The 24798-nt window shown below is 43.3% G+C and overlaps 1 protein-coding gene across 1 annotated transcript in view; it reads left to right on the top strand.

The window, feature by feature from the left end:
• The window catches only part of LOC148685394 (IgGFc-binding protein-like), a 29558-nt gene extending 5148 nt beyond the window's left edge, over nt 1-24410 (top strand). Inside the window, exons 4-16 of the mRNA XM_088671327.1 lie at nt 1395-1996; nt 2364-2943; nt 4225-4424; nt 5579-5720; nt 6519-6847; nt 7996-8569; nt 8768-9366; nt 10633-11197; nt 11668-12245; nt 13250-13820; nt 14320-14519; nt 15942-16325; nt 24120-24410. Coding sequence (XP_088527453.1) covers nt 1395-1996; nt 2364-2943; nt 4225-4424; nt 5579-5720; nt 6519-6847; nt 7996-8569; nt 8768-9366; nt 10633-11197; nt 11668-12245; nt 13250-13820; nt 14320-14519; nt 15942-16325; nt 24120-24410 — 5615 coding nt within the window. The remainder of the gene's footprint in view (nt 1-1394; nt 1997-2363; nt 2944-4224; nt 4425-5578; nt 5721-6518; nt 6848-7995; nt 8570-8767; nt 9367-10632; nt 11198-11667; nt 12246-13249; nt 13821-14319; nt 14520-15941; nt 16326-24119) is intronic.
• The last annotated feature ends 388 nt before the right edge of the window (nt 24411-24798 follow it).

The following is a 24798-nucleotide window of genomic DNA, read 5'->3' as shown; positions in this document are numbered from 1 at the left end:
TTCAACATCTTTATCAATGACTTGGATGATGGGCTTGAGGGCATCCTGAGCAAGTTTGCAGACAACACCAAATTGGGAGCGGTGGCTAATACCCCAGAGGACAGGATCACACTTCAAAATGACCTTAACAGATTAGACAACTGGGCCAAAGCAAACAAGATGAATTTTAACAAGGAGAAATGTAAAGTACTACACTTGGGCAGAAAAAATGAAAGGCACAAATACAGGATGGGTGACACCTGGCTTGAGAGCAGTACATATGAAAAGGATCTAGGAGTCTTGGTAGACCACAAACTTGACATGAGTCAGCAGTGTGATGCAGCAGCTAAAAAAGCCAATGCAATTCTGGGCTGCATCAATAGGAGTATAGCATCTAGATCTAGGGAAGTAATAGTACCACTGTATTCTGCTCTGGTCAGACCTCACCTGGAGTACTGTGTCCAGTTCTGGGCACCACAGTTCAAGAAGGATACTGACAAACTGGAACGTGTCCAGAGGAGGGCAACCAAAATGGTCAAAGGCCTGGAAACGATGCCTTATGAGGAACGGCTTAGGGAGCTGGGTATGTTTAGCCTGAAGAAGAGAAGGTTAAGGGGTGATATGATAGCCATATTCAAAGGATGTCATATGGAGGAGGGAGAAAGATTGTTTTCTGCTGCTCCAGAGAAGCGGACACGGAGCAATGGATTCAAACTACAAGAAAGAAGATTCCACCTAAACATTAGGAAGCACTTCCTGACAGTAAGAGCTGTTCGGCAGTGGAATTTGCTACCAAGGAGTGTGGTGGAGTCTCCTTCTTTGGAGGTCTTTAAGCAGAGGCTTGACAGCCATCTGTCAGGAATACTTTGATGGTGTTTCCTGCTTGGCAGGGGATTGGACTGGATGGCCCTTGTGGGCCCTTGTGGGCTCTTCCAACTCTGTGATTCTATGATTCTATGAAGCCGTTGGTAACTTGAAGCTCCTAGCTTCTGGAGCAAGAGAAAATAAGCTTGCTCTATCTTCCATGTGATATTTGAAGATATTTCAAGATGTTTATGATATTTTTTTCAGTCTCCTCTTTTCTAGGCTAAACATACTCAGCTCCTTCATCTGTTCATCATAAGGCTTGGTTTCCAGACCCAGAATAGACTTATGAGGAATGGTTGAATGCCAGGGTAAAGGGGAGTATGCAGCAGAACTACCAATTAAATTTATATACAGCCCTATACCCGTAGGTCTCAGGGCGATTCACCAGATAAAATCAGAATATAAAAACCACAAAATATACAATCAAAATAAAAACACAGTTCAGTATGTTTTCCCTTGTCCCACATTAGCAAAATATAGCTTAACTCTCAGATTCCCTGTGTCTTCTAATCGTGCCTTGTTGACAATCATCTTGTCTCTTTTGACAGCCAAATCCTGCCCTGAGAACAGCCATTATAAAGCCTGTGGATCTCCTTGCCCTGCAACCTGCAATGACCAAGTTGGGCTCCAAGACTGTTCCTCATTGCCCTGTGTAGAGACCTGCCAATGTAATGAAGGCTTTGTGTTGGATGCTGGGAAATGCATCTCCAAGGCTGCCTGTGGGTGCGTGTTTGAGGGGAAGTCCTTCTCGCCCGGTGAGCAGTTCTGGGGAGACAAAACATGCACAAAACGCTGCATCTGTGATGCACAGAGCAAGCAAATAAAATGCCAGCCCGCCAGCTGCAAGAATGGGGAGCAGTGCAAGGTAGAGAAGGGCCTCCAGAACTGCTACCCCACCAGCCGCGCCACCTGCTCTGCTTCAGGTGACCCTCACTATCTCTCATTTGATGGACTGGCCTTTGACTTCCAAGGCACCTGCACTTATACCTTGGCTAAGGCCAGCACAAACAACCGGCTCTTGAGAGCCTTTACTGTCAACGTGGAAAACGAGCCCTGGGGAAACAGGAAGGTTGCTGTTACCAAGATGGTCTCAGTCACTGTCTACGGCATTACACTCACATTACTGCAGAGCAAGCAAGGTCAAGTGAAGGTGAGTCCATGCAGAAAGGAGAGGCAAATCATTAGATCTTTAGCCATTCATCTTTTTTTTTATTACATTAAGACATTGTCTTGGCTTATTCATTTAATTAAGGATGAACAAGTCCATCAGCTTCTTTCTCTCATATTTCCTGTCGTAAGTTCTCCACATTTCTTTATCAGCTGGCATTTCTCCCTAGAATTCTGATGAAAACTTGTTAGCATTTTATTGCAAATGTCTCCTAATATAGTATTATTATTATTATTTTGAGACAGTTTGCCCCCTGGCTGCCAATCCTTGGAGTATGAGTTTGCAACATAAGAAACAACCCTTAGGCCAATCCTACTCAACCAGCGAATGTTCTGTTTTCTTCTTGCAGGTGAATGGCTTGATCTACACCGTCCCTATATCCTTTTCTGCTGGGCGGATCAGAGCCTATCAACATGGCACAAAAGTCCTGATAGAAACTGACTTTGGTCTCATTGTGAGCTACGACCTGGTTTACCACGTGACAGTCACAGTCCCAAGCACTTACCGTGGCCAGATGCAAGGCCTCTGTGGGAACTACAACGGGAAGAAGGACGACGAGTTCCTGCTACCCAATGGCGTAATAACCTCTGACATAGCTAAATTTGGTGCTTCCTGGAAGGTCCGGGTCCCTGGGGCAGATAGATCTTGCTCAGATGGATGCTCTGGGAACAGCTGCCCAGTCTGCGAGGAAAGGAAGAAGGACGTTTTCAAACAGCGCAACTACTGCGGGGTCCTCACTGCGCCTGATGGCCCCTTCAGTGCTTGCCACGGAAAGGTCGATCCCGGTGTGTACTTCAGCAACTGCATCTACGATGTGTGCCTGGGCAACGGGGACAGCCAGGTGTTGTGCAACAGCATCCAGAGCTACGTGTCTGTCTGCCAAGAGGCTGGGGTCTCTGTCAAGCCCTGGAGAAGCCCTTCCTTCTGTCGTAAGTACTGGGGACTGAACATTCGGGGGGAGAGGAGAAATGGGAGCAGAATCTGAACTGATCCCCTGTCACTTTGGGACGCATCTAGAGGTGTGTGTTCATTTGTAAGGCTCTAACTGACTCAATCTGTGCAGAGACTGAACCCACACTTAGATGCTCTATACCTTTCGAGTTGGGTGTCACTACCCTCTTGACTATATGCTCCACAACCTACTGACAAACTCAAATCACAGAGGTATCTAGAAAATTGTTTTCAATGAGTTCCTGCCGGAACCAGCAACATAAGTTGGTAGGGTGGGGACCTTGTTCAGCACAAGGGTTGTGATCCCTTCTTGGCAACCTTCTGGGGCCATAGACAGCGCCATATTTGGGCCTGGTCCCAAGGTTCACTATCCCTGAACCAAGGTATGCTGGAAATCAGGAAAGCGGGCAGGTATGCAAGGGCAGTTACTCTGATAGCTCAGTCTGTGTCTGAGTGATGAAATGCAGCCAAAGGAGCCAGAGCAGAGTCAGCAGCCTTGTAGACCTATTGGTACCTAGCAAGATACTTCTCAGAATACACAGCAAACAAGCAAAGGAAGTTGCTTTGTGCCAGAAGGCACATAGGTGGCCTCTGCCTCTCCCCTGGCTGTTGGTGAGAAGGACAAGGGCCAGAGGTGTAAAAGAGAGAGAGTAAGCTGCAGGCAGAAGCCAGAGAAAGAGAGGCACACTGGATTTCTGCTTGAATCCAGGACTGTGGCTATGGGATAAGCAAGAATTTTTGGGATGTTAATGCTGTGAGCCCCATCATAGGCGAGGGTTGTACATACAGTCGTACCTTAGTTGCCAAACACCTTGGAACTCATGTGTTTTGGCTCCTGAACGATCAAAAACTGGAAGTGAGTGTTCCGGTTTCCAAACAATTTTCGGAAGCCGAACATCTGGGTGGCTTCTGCAGCTTCCGATTGGCTGCAGAACGTTCCTGCAGAAACCTAAGCATTTTATATATATATATATATATAAACATCCATTGTCTTGAATGGGCAAGTTTTCAATGGCTGGAGCAAAAATATATGAGATAAGTGAAAAAATGATCAAAACAGTGGGGTTAAGGAACATATATTCATTCTAGCATCAGCTTTCTGTTTTAGTCTTTTGCAAAAACAACAGCTGTCAAAGACATTTTCTGCCCTTTACTAGCCACTCTCTCTGCATTTCACTTGCCAGCTTCCCAGACATCCCAAATATTACCAGGGAGCCTTTCACCTAACATGGATGTTTTTTCTTTCTTTCCTCATTTAGCTCTGCGCTGCCCAGCCAACAGTCACTATGAGATTTGCACCAACCTCTGCTCCACCTCCTGTGCCAAGATCACAGACCCTGCAGCCTGTCCGGAGACCTGTGCTGAGGGCTGCCAGTGTAATGATGGCTTCTTCTTTGATGGCCTTGGCTGTGTTGCTGCAAAAGACTGTGGGTGCTTAAAGAATGGACGCTACTACAAGGTAGCTGGCCTTCCGAACCCTTTTTTTTTCAGTGCATGCTTTCCCAGTTTCACATTCTTTTGAACCCCATATCACAAGCTGTTGTGATCATCTCCACAATTTCTCAGTCTTGAAATGTTTAAATGGTTTCTTTTGAAATATGGAATAAATAAAATGAACTGTCATTGGTCGGAGGAGGTGCATCCACTGGCGGAGGAAAAGGGCAGGGGGAGCGCACCGCCCCTGGCAGCACCCCTGCCCGTGCTGGGTGCCATGTCCCTGCAGGCGGTGTGCCATGCCCCTGGGACACATGCCATGCCCCTGCAGGCGGCACACCACACCCCCGGGATGCACACTATGCCCCGAGATGCATGCCAGCCACGCTCCCACCTGCTCTCCACCCCCCGCCCCAGTTCTGGAGCATGAAGCTCTGCCACTGGGTGCATCAGATAGAGGAAATGTGCAACTTAAGTGTAATGACAGGACAGATCTACTAACAGCTTGTTTATACAGTCAACTAGCAACATAATCTGATTTTACTTACTCAGTTGCACAGATTGCTGAAAAATCAATAGAAAGGGGGTGGGATACCCTTGATTTCTGGGCACTATCGTGAGATCTTTCAGGAGCCTCAAAAACCCTCATGTGACCATCTTAGAACCCAGTAAGCAAGGCGGGGAGCAGGAAAACTCTTCACAGAAAGAGTTTTTAAGCCTTCTGCTTTGCTTACCAGGCTCTGGGGCACAAGACCTCCGGGAGGCTGCCGCAAGATATCACTGGCCATCCAAGAACCTGTGAGATCTTGGACAGTGGGGGCAATTCCAGGGGTCATCTTGACTTTGTGTGATTTTGCCTTTACATGCAACCTCAAGGGACATAAACCCAGCATAAGCTGAGAGCTGTGGAATGGGCAAATTATCTCAACTGAAAGGCTTGAAGAGTTGTGGCACTGGGAGCTGAGATGAAAAACAAAAAACAAAAAACCGTGGTGTGCAGTTGGTGGTGATTCATTCATGCACCCATTTCCCCATTTTTGCCTAACAGCCCTTTCTGTTAAAAGAAATCTTGCTCCTCCTCCAATGCTCAGTCCCTTCCCATTCAAGCTATACCTCAGAAAAGCACTGAAGGGATGGTTGTTGCTGCTCTATTTTATTGTTTCCCAAATCTCCCAACAGCCCAATGAGAAGGTTCTGCTGAACGTATGCCAGGAGAGCTGCCGTTGCATCCCAGGCCAGGGAGTAATTTGTGAGGCCCACAACTGTGCTGCCGATGAGAACTGCAAGGTCCAAGATGGAATCATGAGTTGCATTAATAAGGGTAAGGAGAGAGTCAATCAAGTGAAGGGTGGGGACCCTGTGGCCCTTCAGATGTTGCTGGACTACAATTCTCATTGTGCCTAATCCCTGGTCTTGGCACAGATATGCTAGGAAATTATAGCACCTTCTGTGAGGAATGTAGTATGTGAGTCTATAAATGATGGGCAAGGTACCCTTTTTTTTAAATCTCTAGGGCAGCATTCTCTTCTGGGCAGACTCCTGGAGCCACATGCCACCGCTGGGTGGTGCCAGAGGCAGAAGTAACCAGAGCTACAATTCTACATTTTTCCTTTGTACAGCAGGCAGATTTTGCACAAACTTACCTGCACTTCTCTGTCTTCCATTCTAACAAGCAAGAAGCAATATCAGAGATCAGAGGCACATTCCAGCCCAGGCATCCCCAAGCTTTGGCCCTCCAGATGTTTTGGACTACAATTCCCATCATCCCTGACCACTGGTCCTGTTAGCTAGGGATCATGGGAGTTGTAGGCAAAAACATCTGGAAGGCCGCAGTTTGGGGGATGCCTGTTCCAGCCTAATAAATATGAGGCAGGGTTGTGTGTTGCTTCCCCCATCACATAGATAGCCAACATGTTACCCTCCAGATCTTCTTGCTCCCATCAATTTTGACCATGCAGGTCAAGGCTTATGTGAATTGGACCCCAACAGCTTCTAGAGGGCACCATGTTGCCTACCTATGCCCTTTTGTTATGGATAAAACTTCCCTCCACCTCTGCACCTTTAGTTTTTTACTGAATGACTTCTAGCCCTCACTCACATTTCCTACCTTTCATTCCAGATCCATGCAAAGCCCTGAAGTGCCGAGAAAAGGAGACATGCAAGATGGAGAATGGCCAAGCCAAATGCAAACCACAGTTCACAGGAACCTGCTGGGCCTGGGGGGACCCACACTATCATACCTTTGACAAAAAGAAGTTTGATTTCCAGGGCACTTGTTCCTACACTATTGCCAAGTACTGTGGGAATGATGCTACGCTGGTGCCTTTCACTATCGATGAGAAGAACGACAACAGGGGAAACCAGGCTGTGTCCTACGTGCATCTGACCAACATCTATGTCTATGGGTACAAGATCTCCATCCACAAACAGGAAACTGGAAGAATCCGAGTATGTCAAATAGTAAGGGTGGGATGACCCCACTGAGTGTAATGGAATTCATTCCAATATATAGCCACTCTGAGAGCCTGATATTAGTCTAAAGGAGCATGGAAGAAATATCTATATCAGGAGGGAGAAGAAATACTAGTGATTGGAGGTCACTCTCGAGAGATTATTATACCACTCTGAATGATGGAGGGTATGACCTTCATGCCACTTCGCATGATTAAAAGCCCCTCATTATCCAGACATCCGATCTCTTTGTCCTTTGTGGCTGGCAGAATATAGGGAAGGGGGGAATGTGGTGTGATTAAGCTGCAATCCTATTTGGCATTAGATTGATTTCAAATCTGGTCAAAAGAAACCGTAGCAGGATCTAATGATCTTGATGCTTCGGCATGGGAAATGTGTGCTGTGGATCTACCTAGTAAGGATCCAACGAGGAGCTTGTTTTGTGATGTTTGCATTTAAGAAAGATGCTGTAAATACTGCAAGTTGGCAACCGAATGGTGTACAGATAAACACAATCTGAGTCCCTTTCTTGGGCTCAAGGTTTGAAACCAGAGTATGAGCAGCTGCTAGTACAACTGGATTTGGCTTGGTTACACCTTCTAGCTGGCTTTGACCCTCCTATGTGACTGCACTGCCCAAACAGAAGTGACCACCTAAGCCCAACAGACTTGTCTGGGCTGCCAACTAATATTCCCAAGGACCACTAAAAAAACTTAACCTATCCAAAGTGATGCTTGCTCATGTGAAACAGTACCATGGACAGAGGTAGGTGGTGAAAATGTAAATTCCTTGAGAATCACCTGCAGTAAAAGCTTAGGGAAGAAGCTGGGAATGGTTTGCAACTTCTGTCATCCTTGACCATTGACCATGGTGGCTAGCATTAATGGGGATTGTAGTCCAACAACAGCTGGATGGCCCATAGATTCCCTGTCACTGGGTTTGTGGCCATGGCTAAAATGCATGCAGATTCCCCAGACTTTGTCTGAAGAATTCATTGAAGCTCACTCCCTTGTAAGTGGGGTTAGAATTTCAGCCTAAGGCTAGGATCAGCTTGTCTATTCCTGTTTCTTAGACACATGGCTGCATGGAAACAAAGGAAAAATAAAAGAATAATTCATGTGTGTGTGTTGACATTCTGTCTCTAGTTAAATGATGCTATTACCAGCCTGCCACTGACTCTTGAAGGTGGCAAGATCAAGCTGTACCAGAGCGGCACCAATGCTGTCCTGCAAACAGATTTCGGCCTCCAAGTGACGTACGATTGGAACTGGCACCTGGTGATCACTCTCCCCAGCAGCTACTATGGGGCCATGTGTGGGCTCTGTGGAAACTTCAATCAAAACCCTGCAGACGACATGGTCTTTCTCAATGGCACCAAGGCTGCCTCCATCATAAGCTGGGCCAGCAGCTGGAAAGTCAAGGACCGGGACCCCTTTTGCTGGGATTACTGTCGAGGGAATTGCCCAACATGTGATGAGAGCAAGAGGGCGCTGTATGGAAAGGAAGAGTATTGTGGGGTGATCAGCAAAACCTCGGGGGGTCCCTTCGGAGAATGCCATTCCATAGTGAATCCAGATGACTTCTTTGACAGCTGCATTTATGACGTGTGTCTCAATGGAGGGGCCAAGAACATCCTTTGCCAGGCCTTGGAGGCCTATGCTAAAACCTGTAGGAAAGAGGGTGCCGTCATATATGATTGGAGGACAGCCTCTGGCTGTGGTGAGTGCTCTTCCCCACTTTGGAACTAAGCCAAGTTTTACTGCCTGTGCAATTTTCACATGACTCTGAGCTTTGCAAGTTAACTATTTTTTAAAGCTTCTCAAAGGTGGGGTCTTTTTCCTATGCTGGTGGAAGAGGGAAAGAAACTTTTTCATTCTATCAGTTGTTAGATTCCCGCTGTTCTTCTCTTCCTTACAGCCTTGCCGTGTCCTCAGAATAGCCACTATGAGTTCTGTGGCAATGCCTGCCCCGCCAGCTGTGCCGACCGCAATGCTCCCTCTGCATGCAAACAGCCATGCGTGGAAACCTGCCAATGCAACGATGGCTATGTCCTCAGCGTCGACAAGTGTGTGCCTGTCGGGAGCTGTGGCTGCACCTTCAATGGGCTCTACTACAAACCTGGAGAAGAATTCTGGGCTGATGAGACCTGTGGTTCCCACTGCACATGTGATCCCACCCTGGGCATCGTGGTGTGCAAACCAGCTGGCTGCAAAGCCAGTGAGGCATGCACTGTGGTCAACGGGGTCAGGGCTTGTCATCCCGTAAGCACCGCTACTTGCTCAGCAGCTGGGGACCCTCACTATACCACCTTTGATGGGAAGAAATATGACTTCATGGGCACCTGTGTCTACCAGCTGGCTGTGCTGTGCTCTAAGGACCCAACTCTCAAGTTTTTCACTGTCAATGTGGAGAACAACCACCGAGGCAATGAAAATGTGTCCTACACCAAGGTGGTGACATTGGAGGTCTACAATGTCGTAATCACACTTAGCCAGGAGTATCCACGTAGGATCCAGGTATAGGCAATTGGTGAATGTATTGTTGTTCCCCCCATTTGTGTCATTACAGGGCTGTTTCAGAGGATTGCTCTTAGGCAGGGTACCTTGCTAGTTTTCTAAGTACGCATTGAAGCAGTTCCTGCATTAGACATAGGGGATGGTTTATTTGCAGCAAATGGCAAGACACCCCATTGGACATTGTAACTTGAACTACAAGGTCTGTTGACATGCAAAGTATAGATGAGGTAAGCTCAATGTGCTGCAAAATTCGGCATTAGATATGTGTTGTTGACAGCCGCGAGAGTTGTCAGATTCAGCTCCTAAGTATGGGACAAGTATGGTTTGTGAGCAGTGAGAGCAGGGCCCCCAGCTGCCTAGAACAATGAGTTTATCTGATCCAGAAACTATTATGGGAGCCTCGGACGATGATTAAATTTTTCACTGGCCCTTTTTTTCATGAGTTGGGTTGCAACAATATAAAACTACAATATTAAAAAGAGTTAAAACAATTTATAGTCAGATGAATAAAGGGAATCTTTACAATATACATCGCAGTTAAAATCGAACTTATGAGTGTATCAAATGAAGCTCAGCAGGGAGGGAATTTCACAGCTTAAGGGCTACCACAGATAATTCCTGCTCTCAGATCCCATCCACCCACAAACTACCAAGAGGGGCCCCCTTTGCCAATCTTAACATCTGAGAGGGTCTGTAGGGAATGAGGTGGTCTTCTCAGATTGGGGATAGTACTTTCTACCAACAACCCTGTTGCCCAGCAACACCACCGATCAGGCTGCCCAGGGTCATTTCTGTGATATTGTTGGAGGACCCCAAGACAATAATCCTAGGTGACTTCAATATCCACGTGGAGGCTGCTTTCGGGCCAATTGGGCCAATTCCTGGCTTCCAAGGAATGGGAATTGGGGGTTCTGTGTCACAGTGGTGCCAATTCTACCTCCAGGACTGAATTGGGACAGTGCTTTTTTGCCCTCCAGTGACAATGTCCTGGGATGCTGCAGGGCACTATTTTATGTCCAGTGCTATTAAAATGTATCTAAAGCCACTGAGAGTGATCATTAGGAGTTTGGGGGCAAGGTGCCATCTGTTTGTTGATGATACTATGCTTTATGTTTCCAGAACATGTGCATCAGGAGAAATCTTATAGTCTTTATGTTATATGCTTCTTGTTCATTAATTTCAACGGGTCTATTTCTCTAAAACTAATATTGGACACAACCACTTGGCGGTAGTGGTGGTAACAATTCCTACTGCATCACATTCCAGGTTAATGAAGTCTTTGTGAACCTGCCTTTCTACCACGAAGACAAGATAAAGGCTTATATCAGTGGGAGTGAGGTCTTCATCAAGACTGATTTTGACCTGACAGTAACCTTTGACTGGAACAGCTATGTCAAAGTCAGTGTACCCAGTACATATGCCAATGCTGTTTGTGGCCTCTGTGGCAACAACAACTTGAACCCCAGTGATGACTTGACCATGAAGGATGGGAGACAAGCACCTAGCATATTCCATTTTGCAGAGAGCTGGAAGGTGGCAGAGGTCCCTGGTTGTTCACAGGGTTGCACCACCGATTGCCCACCATGTGGAGAGGCACAGAAACAAGCTTATAAGAGCAATCAATACTGTGGGATCCTCATCAAGAGGGATGGGCCTTTCAGGCACTGCCATGAGATCATCGACCCAACGCCCTACTTCAATGATTGCATCTTTGATGTCTGCCAGTATCATGGCCTGCACAACATTCTGTGCAACGCCATCGGCTTTTACGGGGCAGCCTGTCAGGATCTGGACATTGAGCTTGAAGAATGGAGATCAGAGTCTTTCTGCAGTAAGTATTGCCTCTTGAAGCTGTTTTAGCAAAGGAACATAAGCAGTATCTGGACACCCGTTCAGATCATCTACTGTTGACGTTGACTGACATTGGCTCTCCAGGCTCTCAGTTATGGACATTTCCCCAGTCATACTTGGAGATGCCAGGGATTAAACCTTGGCGCCTTTTGTATGAAAAATATGCTGTTTACCAGTGAGCTAATCCGCCTCCCTTACAATGTTCTGCTCCAAGGATGTGCATGCCATACTGTATGTTGCGGGCTTATGGTATATGGAAATACATTTTAATCCGATGGCAACCTTTGCTAACATCTACTCTAACCAGCAGATGTCACTCCATAGACATACTTTATAACAGAGCACAGCAAACCTATTCTACTCCAGGTGACCAAAGAACCAGCTGTCTTCTGAATGAACTTCTGTGCTAGCTTGAAATTTACCACTTTCTGTTTTTGTCCTTTCTTCCAGGCCCTGCCTGCTCACTCAACTCTCACTATGAGCTCTGTGGAAATAGCTGCCCTGCCACTTGCCGTGGTCTCTCGGCTCCTGATGGGTATGAGATGTCCTGCAAAGAAGGATGCTATTGCAATCCAGGGTTCGTCTTCAGTGGGGACCAGTGCGTCTCCATTGGCGATTGTGGCTGTGAGCACCAGGGCAACTACTACAAGAAGGGAGAGGAGTTCTACCCCGGTTCCTCCTGCCAGGAACGATGCCAATGTACAGACAATGGCGTTGTCAAATGCCATGAAATCTCCTGTGGGCCCCACGAGGAATGTAGGGTGAAGGACGGTGTCCAAGGCTGTCATCCTGTAGGGTCTGGTACTTGCAGTTTGGCCGCAGGCTCCCACTACCTAACTTTTGATGGACAGGCCTACGACTTCCAAGGAACCTGCACTTATACTTTAGCTAAATTCCAAGGAAAGGATGCTCAGCTGGCAAACTTTGCCGTGTCAGTGGAAAATGAAGGGTCACTGACTAAGATGATTGTAGTATCTTTTCATGGATACACCACTGTCATTGAGAAGGCAACAAACTGGAAGCTCAAGGTATGTCTCTCTGAAGTAGAAATGCCAGCATAGCTCACCCACTATTCTGTAGGAATCCTTGGGAGAATTTCATCTTCCAATTTCCCTTGTGCCCCATCACTGGGAATGGATGAATCTGACAATTTTGGTTTCTCTCAATTTCACATTTTTCCAGTACAATGGTATCTCTGGTTATGTTTACGTTCTGGTTATGTTGTATTGTTGCAAAAATCAATAAATATATTTTTTAAAAAGAACTTAATTCGTTCCGGAGGTCCGTTCTTAACCTGAAACTGTTCTTAACCTGAGGTACCATTTTAGCTAATGGGGCCTCCCGCCGCCGCCGCACTGCCGCTGCACAATTTCTGTTCTCATCCTGAAGCAAAGTTCTTAACCCGAGGTTTCTGGGTTAGTGGAGTCTGTAACCTGAAGCGTTTGTAACCCGAGGTACCACTGTACTGAATTCAGCTCTCCATATTTCTGTGGCAATTCACTATTGTTGTTTTTTCTTAATCCTCCTGCTTTTAAGTGCAAATTTCTCCTAACAACCTTCCCCCCCCCTTTTTACCACTTAAAGATTTGCTAAATCATTAAGGAGTTTATAAAAGCTATAAACAAACAAACAAACAAACAAATGATGGACACATTTTTTAAAGCAAATTTCTCTAATGCATTTCTATTTGTCATTTTCACCAATATGTGGATTTTTATGTACATCTCCAAATATATGCATTTTTGTCCACTTTTGGGGTTGGAGAACTGCAATGCAAGATTTAGAGAAGTTAGAATATTGGTTGTTTTTAAGTAGATTAGTCACTCTGAGGAGACAGGGTGCTTTAATCCTGTTCAATTGCATATGTGGTATGTGGATGAATTCCTCCCACAAAACAGCAGCAATTTAGAGGCACCTTTCGTCTGTAACCTGCTTTCGGAGGAATTTCCACCTGAAATGGAGTCCAAAACACCATTAAATAAACATTAATAATTACTATTTAAAATTGTCACCTTCTCTGTGGTTAATGCAGGTGGATGGAGAGCTATATACACTGCCCATGAAGACAAAGGATGGGAAACTCTGGGCCAACCAGGAAGGCAACAATATCATTGTCCAGTCTGACTTTGGTCTCCAAGTCCTTTTTGACACTTCCTCTTACGTCTTGGTGTCTGTCCCCAGTAACTACCAAGGACATGTCAATGGCCTATGTGGTAATTTCAATAAGGACAGGACTGATGACTTTACTCTGCCTACCGGGAAAAGTACCCAGAATGTGGAAGAGTTTGGGGCCTCTTGGAAGGTTCCCATTGATGGTGCTAGATGCTCCGATGGTTGTGGAGATAATTGCCCCATCTGTGATGCAGCCAAGACAGCACCGTACCGACCCGAGAGTTCCTGCGGAATGATCCAAGCCAAATCCGGCCCCTTCAGGGGCTGTCACTCCTTGGTAGACCCTGCTGAATTCTTCAACCACTGTCTGTATGACATGTGTGCAGCCAATGGTGCAGGAGAAACTCTCTGTAGGAGCATCCAGGCTTACGTAGCTGCATGCCAGGCTGCAGGAGTTACAATTGGAGCCTGGAGAACAAACAACTTCTGCCGTAAGTTTGCACAGCAGGAATCTGCAGTTACGTCTTCTAATCTTCTTCTGCTCCTTCTAGGACCTAATCAATAGAATCATTATTAATAATAATAGTTTATGCAGGTTAAAAACATGGAGCAGGCCTTTAATTAACTTTTATTATATCCCCCCCACCCCCCGGTATTGTGCATCCAAATGAATATGGATGAAATGCTTTCCTAACCCCTTCTATAATGAAAAATAGTTAGCCAATACCTGCCTGGACTGTCTTTGACTCTTTTAAAATAAAAATAAAAAATCCTTCCAGTAGCACCTTAGAGACCAACTAAGTTTGTCATAGGTATGAGCTTTCGTGTGCATGCACACTTCTTCAGAGCTCATACCTATGACAAACTTAGTTGGTCTCTAAGGTGCTACTGGAAGGATTTTTTATTTTTATTTTGACTGCGTCAGACCAACACAGCTACCTACCTGTAACTTTGACTCTTTTAATCACTGGTCTCCACTCTCATTTTCAGCTCTCACCTGCCCACCCAATAGCCATTACAAGTTGTGTACAAGGTCCTGTGATTCCACCTGCACCAGCTTGTCCACTGTGCCCCGGTGCACCAAAAATTGCTTTGAAGGTTGCCAGTGTGACGGTGGCTACCTGTTTGACGGTGACAGATGTGTGGCAATGGGGAACTGTGGCTGCGTGCATGACGGGCGCTACATCAAGGTAACTGCAACAGCTATGAAAACAGTGATGTTTGCCATTCGAGTGTGCCTCTTGTAAGCAAGCCTGCGAGGGCTCGTGTTTTTCATGAATTGACCCCAGAAGAAGCAATGCATCATCAAGAGAAAAAAAGATTCCACAAGCAGAGAACCATCACAGAAAAATACCCTTCTCATATTGCCATTCTCTACTAGAAGATGGCTCATAAAAGTCACTTCCTCACTTGTCCACTTATGAACAGAGTTTCCTGTTGGGAACAAGTGAATTAGCAATAAGATGGTTTTAGAATGAGGTTTTAGACATTTGTAAAGGTGGAGTTGGTTTTTTTTACTCTATTTTGGACTCTGAAAGCCAAAAAGATCTGAAAGGTTTGTTGGAAGTGGTATACTGCTGATGATGTTTGTGTTGGTAACAGGGGTGGATATATTAGTCTATTTTTGGCTCATCTCTGTTTCACCTGCATTGATTCATAATTCTATTCCATGCCCTTACTGCATTAATCTCCAATTTTGTTTATTTGTATTAGCTCAAAAAAATCATATTTAAATATTTAAATATGTCCTTCATGCACATTTTACTGTTTTCCCCACACAAAATTCATGGATGATAGAAAGGCCATCACGTCTATACTATCATAGAATTACATTCAGGATCCTGCTCTCATTTTATATTTTTGTGAATTAATAGTTTAACAAAACAAACTCCCATATGTTGATACATGTACTGGCATAGTCTCTCTCCCCCCTTCCTTTAATTCCTTTAGTCTAGGAGTAGCAACATGATGCTCTCCAGATATTGTTGGACTACAGTTCCCATCATTTCTGACCATTGATCATGCTGGCTGGTGCTGAGTTTGGGGGAGGGTCTAACAACATCTTGAGGGCACCATGTTGGCTATCCGTGCTTTAGACATAGCATGGTATGTACTTGGAGGATATAAACCTCGCTGACAATTAAAAAAACATTTTCAAAGGCTTGGAGGGATAGCTATAAACTGTATGAGAAAGAATTAGCTGGGAGATTATGGGAAAAGATGGAATTTATCAAACTGACAATAGTGTTAAAGAAATACAGTATGTAAATTATAAAGAAAAATGACACAGGTAGAAGCCGGTGGTGTAATACATATATAAAAGAGAACGTGGAATAAATGTCATACTAATACAGTATGAATAAATATATTAAAGTATAAAATGTGACCTATTTTACTATTGATTTATCAGCTATGCAGCACTGGTGTACTAGAATATAGTTGTACAGAGGTATTTCTAAGTACTCAGGGTTGTACGTGTCGAATGTATGTTTTTATATGATTATTATTTTTACCTTATTAAAAATAATTAAAGTTTGCATTTAAATTTTTAACTTTTTCTACTCTCCTCTCTCTCCCTCCCTCCCTCCCTTTGTGGGCTGTAAATCAACCAGGCTGGAGAGAATATCGTCTTAGAAGATTGCTTGAAAAAATGCACCTGTGGCCCATCAGGCCAACTGGTTTGTGCGGAAAACAATTGTCAGGAAGGAGAGATCTGTGCCCTCCACAACGGTGTGCGTGGCTGCATAAAGCAAAATGGCGAGTGTGTCCTCACCCCTGGAGCACGGCTGACCTCCTTTGATGGAGCCTCAGGGGAAATTCCCAACCTAGGAGCTTATGAGGTTACATCCCTCTGCAATGACAACGACCCCTTTTGGTTCAGGATCATAGCAGTTGTCCAGGAGCACAACGGTTCAAATTTGCCAGCTGTGACAACAATACATGCATTTTTCAAATGGATGTATTTTATCACTGTAAAAACGAACAAGGAGACACGGGTAAGATCCTTGGGCAGGATCTCAGATTTCATCCAATGGCATATTTGCATAATGATTAAACTATGTCTGTTAATTTCAAGACATCTGCTCTGTGTAGACATGAGTTGGACACAACCCCTTATTTACCTGTTTATTTATTTTTGGCATTTGCAATAGCTTGCCAAACTCTCACTGACAGGGCAAAAGGGTTTCCCCATTTTTTAAAAAAGCAACTACCTATCCTGGCCAATAGTCAGTGCTGTTGGGAATTGTTGCTCAGCTACATTCAGTGATTACCATGTAGGCTACCCCAATCTAAAGGTAGGGAACCTGAGCCCAAGAGCCAATGTGGCCCTCTGAGTCTTTCTGTCTGTCTCAGGACTCTCCCCTGGACCTCCCCCTTCCCAGGTCATACCCCTTGAGGTGTGAAAACACTTCCTGGTTGCCTGGATGGATGAGAGAGTCCTATGTGTTTAGAAGCCTGACTTTTGTGACTCAGTTCAAACCCGGAAATGCTCGAGAGAGTTGGAGAGTCTTCGTGACTTGTGAGGAGACCCTCCCCGGAGCCCAAAGAGGACTTCAGTGAGGGCTAAGTAAGTCCCGAAGAGACCGGAGGCATAACAGGGCTTTGTTTAGGCTGTTCAGCCTCCCTGCCTAAAAGCTAATCATAGCTGCCAAGTTCTCCCTTTTTTAAAGGGAAATTCCCTTATGCTGAATAGGCTTCCTCGCGAGAAAAGGGAAAACTTGGCAGCTATGAAGCTAATATGTGGGGTAGCACACTTTCCTGCATGTCCTCCAGCCTCCTAGCAACCCCAGAGCTTCAACACTAGTCGTGCATATTTCTGGATACAGCTATTTTGGTATGGATTGGAGAGAGAGCGGCAGAGTGGGCATTTAAAGCGTGTTTTTTTCAATTTCAATTTCAATTTTCTTTATTTATTTATTAAATTTGTAAATATCATTCTACAGCCGCAGATTTCAGGGTGGTTCATGACATAAAATTGCAATATAAAAAAGACAAAATACATGATAAAAATAAGAACAGAAACAAACCAATAACCACCCTTCCCCCATTCCACAACCCCCTTTAAAGGGCATCAGATGTCAATCTGTCAAAGGCTTAGTTTAAGAGGAACGTTTTCTCCTGGTGTGTAAGGAAGGCACCAGGTGAGCCTCACTAGAGAGAGCGTTCCAGAAATGGGGAGCCACTGGAGAAAAGGCCCATTCTCATGTGGCCACCCCCTGGACTTCTAGTAGAGGAGACACATGAAGAAGGGGCTCAGAGGATGAGCATATGGAAAGTATTGCAGCCCTGAGCAGTTTATTTTTTTTTTGAAATGAATTTTTTATTCAATTTTCCGAATTTAACCAATTAAAATAATAAAAAAAAACATTCTTTTATACAAAACATTATAAATTTTCATCTAACATCCTGCTCTGCCGAGCTACGACTTCCCCCCCTCCCTTCAAGCGGGTTTCTTGTTGACTCCCTTTTTGCAGTTCCTTTTTGACTTTTTAATCAATTCGTAGGATTTACTTCAATCCTGCAAGTGTTTTTAAAGATCTACAGTTTTTCTCCATATACTCCACATATTTACTCCAGTCTTTTTGAAACCTTGTCTCCCCCTGGTCGCGAATCTTGCAAGTCATCCTTGCGAGTTCAGCATAGTCCACCATTTTAGTCTGCCACTCCTCAATTGTTGGTAATTCCTGTGTTTTCCATTTTTGGGCTAACAAAGTCCTAGCCGCGGTTGTCGCATACATAAACAATACTTGATCTTCTTTTCTAATCTCTTCTCCCATTATTCCTAGCAAAAATGCTTCCGGTTTTTTTGGGAAGGTATATCTAAGCATCTTTTTCAACTCATTATAAAACATCTCCCAAAATCTTTTTACCTTATCGCATGTCCACCACATATGATAAAATTCACCATTTCCCTCTTTACATTTCCAGCAAGTTTTATCACTCATTCTAAACATTTTGGCTAGTTTAACTGGTGTTAAATACCATCTATACAACATCTTATACACATTTTCTTTCAAGGCGGTACATGCTGTGAATCTCAAGGTTTGAGTCCATAATTTCAACCACGCGTCGTATTCAATATTATGCCCAAAATCTTTTGCCCATTTAATCATCGCTTCTTTTGTCAACTCATCTTTTGTATACCACTCTAACAACAAATTATACATTTTTGACAGAAGCTTTGTTTTGCCTTCAAGCACTTCTATTTGGAATTTGGACCTTTTATCCTCAAATCCTATTTTTCTGTCCTCCCTAAGAACATCGTTTATTTGATGGTATTGTATCCATCCTGTTAAAACTCCTTTAATTTCTTCATAGGGTTTAAGTCTCCATCCTTTTTCAGTCCTTGTCAAGATTTCCTCATAAGTGGCCCACTTCCCCTCCATATTTACTTTCTTAACTGTTAATACCTCTACTGGTGAAACCCACCATGGTTTTTTAATCTCTAACAGCATTTTGTTTCTTTCCCACACCTCGTACAGAGATCTCCTTATCACATGATTAGTAAACCCAGTATGAGACTTCTTTTTATCATAACATAAATATGCATGCCATCCAAATCTATTGTTAAAACCTTCCAAATCTAGCAGATCAGTATTCTTTAACGTTATCCACTCTTTAATCCAACACATACAAGACGCTTCATAATATAGTCTTAAGTCTGGTAGGGAGAAACCGCCTCTTTCTTTTCTATCTACCAAAATTTTATGTTTTATTCTAGGTTTTTTCCCCTGCCAGACAAATCTTGACAAAATCTTCTGCCATTCTTGAAATTGTCTTGTACCCTTCACTACAGGTATAGTTTGAAATAAGAATAACATTTTAGGTAATATGTTCATCTTAATTGCTGCTATTCTTCCTAGAAATGACATGTTCATATTAGTCCACCTTTCCAGGTCTTTCTTAATTTCTCTCCATACTGGTTCATAGTTGTCACTGTATAAATTAATATTCTTTGTTGTCATCCATATTCCGAGGTATTTTACTTTTTTTGCCACATCGAAACCATATTTTAGATGTAACTCTTGCTTTTCCTCTTTCGTCATATTCATTGTCATAACCTTTGTTTTCTGTCTGTTTAATTTAAATCCTGCTAATTGTCCAAATTTCTCAATTTCTTCTATAGCCTCTGCAACACTTTCGTTGGGATTTTCCAGAGTTAAAACTAAATCGTCCGCGAAGGCTTTCACTTTGAATTGTTTCGCGCCTACTTTAATTCCTCTAATAGTTGAAAGATCTCTTAGTCTGTTCAATAGTACTTCCAGGACCATGATGAATAATAGAGGAGATAAAGGACACCCCTGTCTAGTTCCTTTTGTGATGTCAAAATAATCTGTTAATGTATTATTAATAATCAATCTTGCTTTTTGTTCTGAATATATTGCCTCGATCCCATTCAGAAATGAATCTTTACCAACCATCGATTCCAAATTCTTCTTCATAAACAGCCAAGATATATTGTCAAATGCTTTCTCTGCATCCACAAACATTAATACTGCTGGCTTGTCTATCTTGGTTTCCAGATATTCTATTACATCTATAATATGTCTAACATTGTCTTTTAACTGTCTGCCAGGAAGAAAACCAGCTTGATCTTTATGTATCATTTCATTCAAAACTTCTTTCAATCTCTTGGACATTATATCTGCAAAAAGCTTATAATCATTATTCAATAAAGAAATTGGTCTGTAATTTCTAACTTCTAAGCTGTCCACTCCCGGTTTTGGAATCAATGTTATATACGCTTCCTTCCATGTATTTGGGATCTTTCCTCCTGCAAGGATGTTATTCATCACTTCTTCTAAAATTGGTGCCAACTGTCCATTTAAAACTTTATAATATTTTGCTGATAATCCATCTGGTCCTGGGGCTTTTCCTAGTTTCATTCTCGTTATTGCCTGGTGTATTTCTTGTGTTGTTATCCTGTTGTTAAGTTTTTTTCTTTCGTCTTCTGGAATTTGTTTCGATCCATATTTTCTTAAATAGTCACTGATTTTCTTCTCCTCTTCTTTCTTTTTGCAATACAGCTCTTTATAGAATTTTTGAAAGGCTTTCTTTATTTCCTTTGGTTCCTCAGTTACTTTTCCTTCCATATTTATCTTCAATATCATATTTTGATTTTGACGTTTCCTTAATTGCCAAGCTAACCATTTTCCTGTTTTGTTCGCTGATTCAAAATTCTTTTGTCTCATCTGCTTTATTTTCCACTCTATCTCCTGATTGATCAACATAGAGAATTGTGTCTGTAGCATCTTTATATTATTTTTAATCTGTTGATTCTCTGGTTTATCTATCAGGTTTTTCTCATTTTCCATGAGACATTTCAGAATTTCTTCTTTCTTCTTTTCTTTCTTTCGTTTCAGAAAACTATTTTGCTGTATTAGAAAGCCTCTCATCACTGCTTTACTTGCATCCCATACCATGTCCAATCCAGTGTCTTTGTGTAGGTTCCAGTAAAAGTAGTCTTTCAGAACATTCTTGGCTTTTTTCACCACCTCTTTGTCTTCGAAAAGCTCTTCGTTCATTCTCCACCTAAAGGAATTCTGATCTTTGCTTTTCAATTCCATAAATATTGAGTTATGATCTGACAGTGTTCGTGGTATTATCTCTATTTTACTCACCCTGGGCACTAGTTCTTTGGAGATCCATATATGATCTATTCTTCCAGAACTTTGATTTGGTTCTGAGAAGAATGTAAACTGTTTAAGCGTAGGGTGCTTTAACCTCCAAATGTCCACTAGGCCCAGGTTTTCTACCAGTTCAAAGAAAGATTTCGGTAATTTACCCTCATTCTTCCTTTTCTTTGTCCTATCCAACTCTGGCACTGTCACTCCGTTAAAATCGCCCATAAGTACTATCTTTTGGTCCATGAAATCTATCAACCTTTCCTCCAAATTCTTGTAAAATTCCGCTTTATTTTCATTCGGCGCATAGATCCCCACCACCAACATTTTTTCTCCTTGGGTCGATATTTGGACCGCTATCATTCTTCCTTCTTCATCTTTAAAAATCAGCTTCGGGTCCAATTTGTCTTTTATATACAAAACCACTCCTCTCTTTTTATTTTCTACCGAATTTATAAATTCTTTACCCAACCTTTTATTTCTAAGAATATAATTGTGTTTTTTCGCCACATGTGTTTCCTGGAGACAAATTATATCCAAATTTTTCTTCTTCAAAATATGATCAATTTTATTTCTTTTAACTTTATTATTCAAGCCATTCACATTCCAGGAATGTATCTTCAACGCCATTTTACTTCCTAATTTCAGGAAGAAAAGATATTATCTAGTCTTGATCGGGTTTCTTACTTAAATCTTTATCCTCTTCTTCTTCTTCACTCTCTGACTCTTTATCCTCTTCTTCTTCTTTTCCCTGATCCTCTTCCTCAGATTTTTCTTCTTCTTCTTTTTTCTTTCTTCTTCTTCTTTGTGGTTTTGGTTCTTCTTCTTCCTCTGCTGTCGCTTCAGCTAAAACAGCCAGATCTGGTGTCAACTCTCCCAAAAACTTTTCATATTTTCTCAAGAATTTCCCAATATCGTGCATGCTTGTCAGCACATGTCTTTTCTCTTTGTAGAAAAACATTATTCCCTCAGGGTATTCCCATCTATGTTGAATTCCGTTTTTCCTGAGCAAGGCCACCATTGCTTTATAATTGTCGCGTTTTTTCAAAAATCTTCCTGGAATTTCTTTAAACACGATTATAGACTTGCCTCCGATGATTAGCTTATTGGTAAAACTCAAGCTTAAGATCTCATTTTTCATCTCCATTGAATTGAGAATCACCACGCAATCACCAGGCGCTTTCCTAGCTTTGGCCTTTGCTGATTTTACCTTAATTCTAAATACATTTACAATTGACTGGCTTACTTCTTCATCCGTCTTTCCCATCCATTTTGCCAGTTCAGCAATTATCCTTGATTTAATATCTTCTCCTGATTCTTCAGGGATACCCCTCAGTTTCACATTCAATTGCCTTTGCTTCATTTCAATTAATGCTAAATTATCCAACATTTGTTCATGTGCCCGGTCCATTTTCTTCATTTTATCTTTCACTTTGTCTGTCTCTTTTTTGACCTCCTTTACATCTTTTTGGGTCTTCTTGATTGATTCTTCCATTGTTTTGGATCTCACCGACAAGTCTTTTATTTGAGTCGATAATTCTCCCACAGCTCCTTCAATCTTCTTATCAATCTCTCCCAATTTCTTGTCCATTCTTTGTTCACTATGTTTAAATTCATCTTTAATTTTTTGCCATAGAGCTTCTAAATCCTTGACTTCTTCTTGCTTTGAGCCTCTTCTATCTTTTGGTGTTCCTACTGCCTTCTTTTCTTCTTTGCCAGCCATTCTCCTGCAAAAAAAAAAAAAAAAAAAAACTTCCCAGAAGGGGGGAAGTTCCCCTCTTCACCACTAGGGGGATCGGTATTAATAAATTCTTACAATAAACCTGCAGTGCCCTATCGGCCCCTAGATGGCACTATATTTAATTCCAGGGCCCAAATTCACCTATTGTTCCTTCTGCCACTGGGTCTGACACTCTACAATCCCAAGCCTTCCAGTACTTTTCCACTCCCAAAGGCAGAGAAACAACAGTTAATAGTTGCAATAGTTCAGTCCCTTTTTAACAAAATCCCTCTTCAGCTCTCAAACAGCCAGGTCCCCCTTTTATTTCTTAAAACCTGAAACAAAGAAGCCAAGTCCCGCAACTCTTCAGCCACTTGTAGGCTTAATCCACATGTTAAATCCAATAAGACCCCAAAGAAACCAAATACTTCAGCCACTTGTCGGCTTAATCCAAATAAGGGAAAGTAAAGACCCCAGATCCGTAGTTCCAAAGCAATGAATCCCCTCTTCAGCCACTTGCTGGCTTAATCCAAAATCGACCCCCCCATTCAGGCTCTCAGTTATTGGGGAACAATTTTAACTTTGTTCATAATTGTAAAAAAAAAAAATCAGCCTTCATATTCCCACCTTCGGTGCTGCAGCGGTAAAAGTAAAGTACTCAGGCAACTCCAAGCCCCTCTGATTTCCGGGCTAGAGCGCAGAGAATATAAAATATCCAGATCGCTTGCAGTTCCACCCCCAAGGTAGAGACAAAGTATCAATATATAAACTCTAAGTAACTCTTTTCCACCATCAAGACTTGCCTTGTTACAAAGTAATCAAGGACTTCTGAAAAACTCACTCCGCAGGCAGTCAGTTTCGCTTTCCGTTGTTCAGCTCCTCCGATCTCTTTCCTGCGCCATTTTTCCCCGCTGCTGGGACGGACTTCCTTTTTGCGCCCCACAGCTTCAAAAATCCGATTATTAACCTCACTCCAAATCCAATTTCCACCTTCTTTATTCCTCAGATTAGTTTTAATTTAAGGAAACTTGCCGCTTACCATCGGAAGCCAGAGACTGCACTTAACGGAGTCAGTGGTCTCTCCCCCTTCGCGCCCGCAGCTCGATCCTCCGCCCGGCTCTCAAGCAATAAAAACCGGGTGCAGGAGAGCACGCAGGGCGCTGCTGGGTGCCACGACCCTCAGGGTAACCCCCCCTGAGGTTTTTGAGGTCCGCGGAGCCTTCGCGTGACCTCTATAGGCTCCGTTAAGTTCGGGATTCCCCGGAGGGCTATCCCGCGCTTCCTAAGATGTCCGCAGCTCGCCGGAAGTCTCTGAGCAGTTTAAGGTTGCTTCCCATATGGTGTGATTTCACTTATGTGCCCTGGGCCCTAGAAAGTAACCCCTGAGTAAGTGGGGGGACGCCTATTCCAGCTCAGCACCTTTCACCCTCTTTTCTGTATTTCAGGTAAATGGGCGCCAAAGGACACTCCCCGTGAAGTTTTCTGAAGATGTCTCTATAAGCCTGTCTCAGGATGTGACTGTGATTAAATTAGCCTCGGTAGTAAAAGTTCTCCTTGGACCCAATGGGGAAATGAAAGTGCTAATCAGCAAAACATTGGAAGATAAAGTCTGTGCCTCCTGCGGGAACTTCAATGGAGATGGTGCTGATGATCTGAAGTTGCCCAATGGGAAGATAGCAGGAAATATGGCTGAGGTCATTGATGCCTGGAAAGCTGAGGACTTCTCTGGCAGGTGAGCAATTCTGGAAAAGGCCTTTGCCTAAAGGCAACATGGGATAAAACACCATTTTCCAGATCAGAACATGACCTTGACCAAATTAGGTTGGGGCACTGGGCAGGAAAAAGGACAGCCAGGCAGCCTCTGCAAAGAGCAATATAGGACTGTTTGCAAAAGGGCTTTCAAACAGCCCTGCATTGCACTTGGAGGGCAGGCACAGCCCTCAAAATGAACAAATTACACTATCTATTTCTATATCTCAGTATTTTTTTTGGATTCTTAGAATTCCTGAGCAATGCTGGGCACTTTCTGCTAGTGTTAAAACAAATTCTACAATGGGGTGGGAAGTGTTGCGAAGATTCTCACAGAGTCATAAACAAGCTCACATTACATTCTTCACAATCTTA

Source organism: Zootoca vivipara, chromosome 6, assembly GCF_965207765.1.
Source record: "Zootoca vivipara chromosome 6, rZooViv2.hap1.1, whole genome shotgun sequence".
NCBI classification, from domain to species: Eukaryota; Metazoa; Chordata; class Lepidosauria; order Squamata; family Lacertidae; genus Zootoca; species Zootoca vivipara.
The sequence above is the reverse complement of the archived record's forward strand: the minus strand, read 5'-3'. Positions and strand labels throughout refer to the sequence as shown.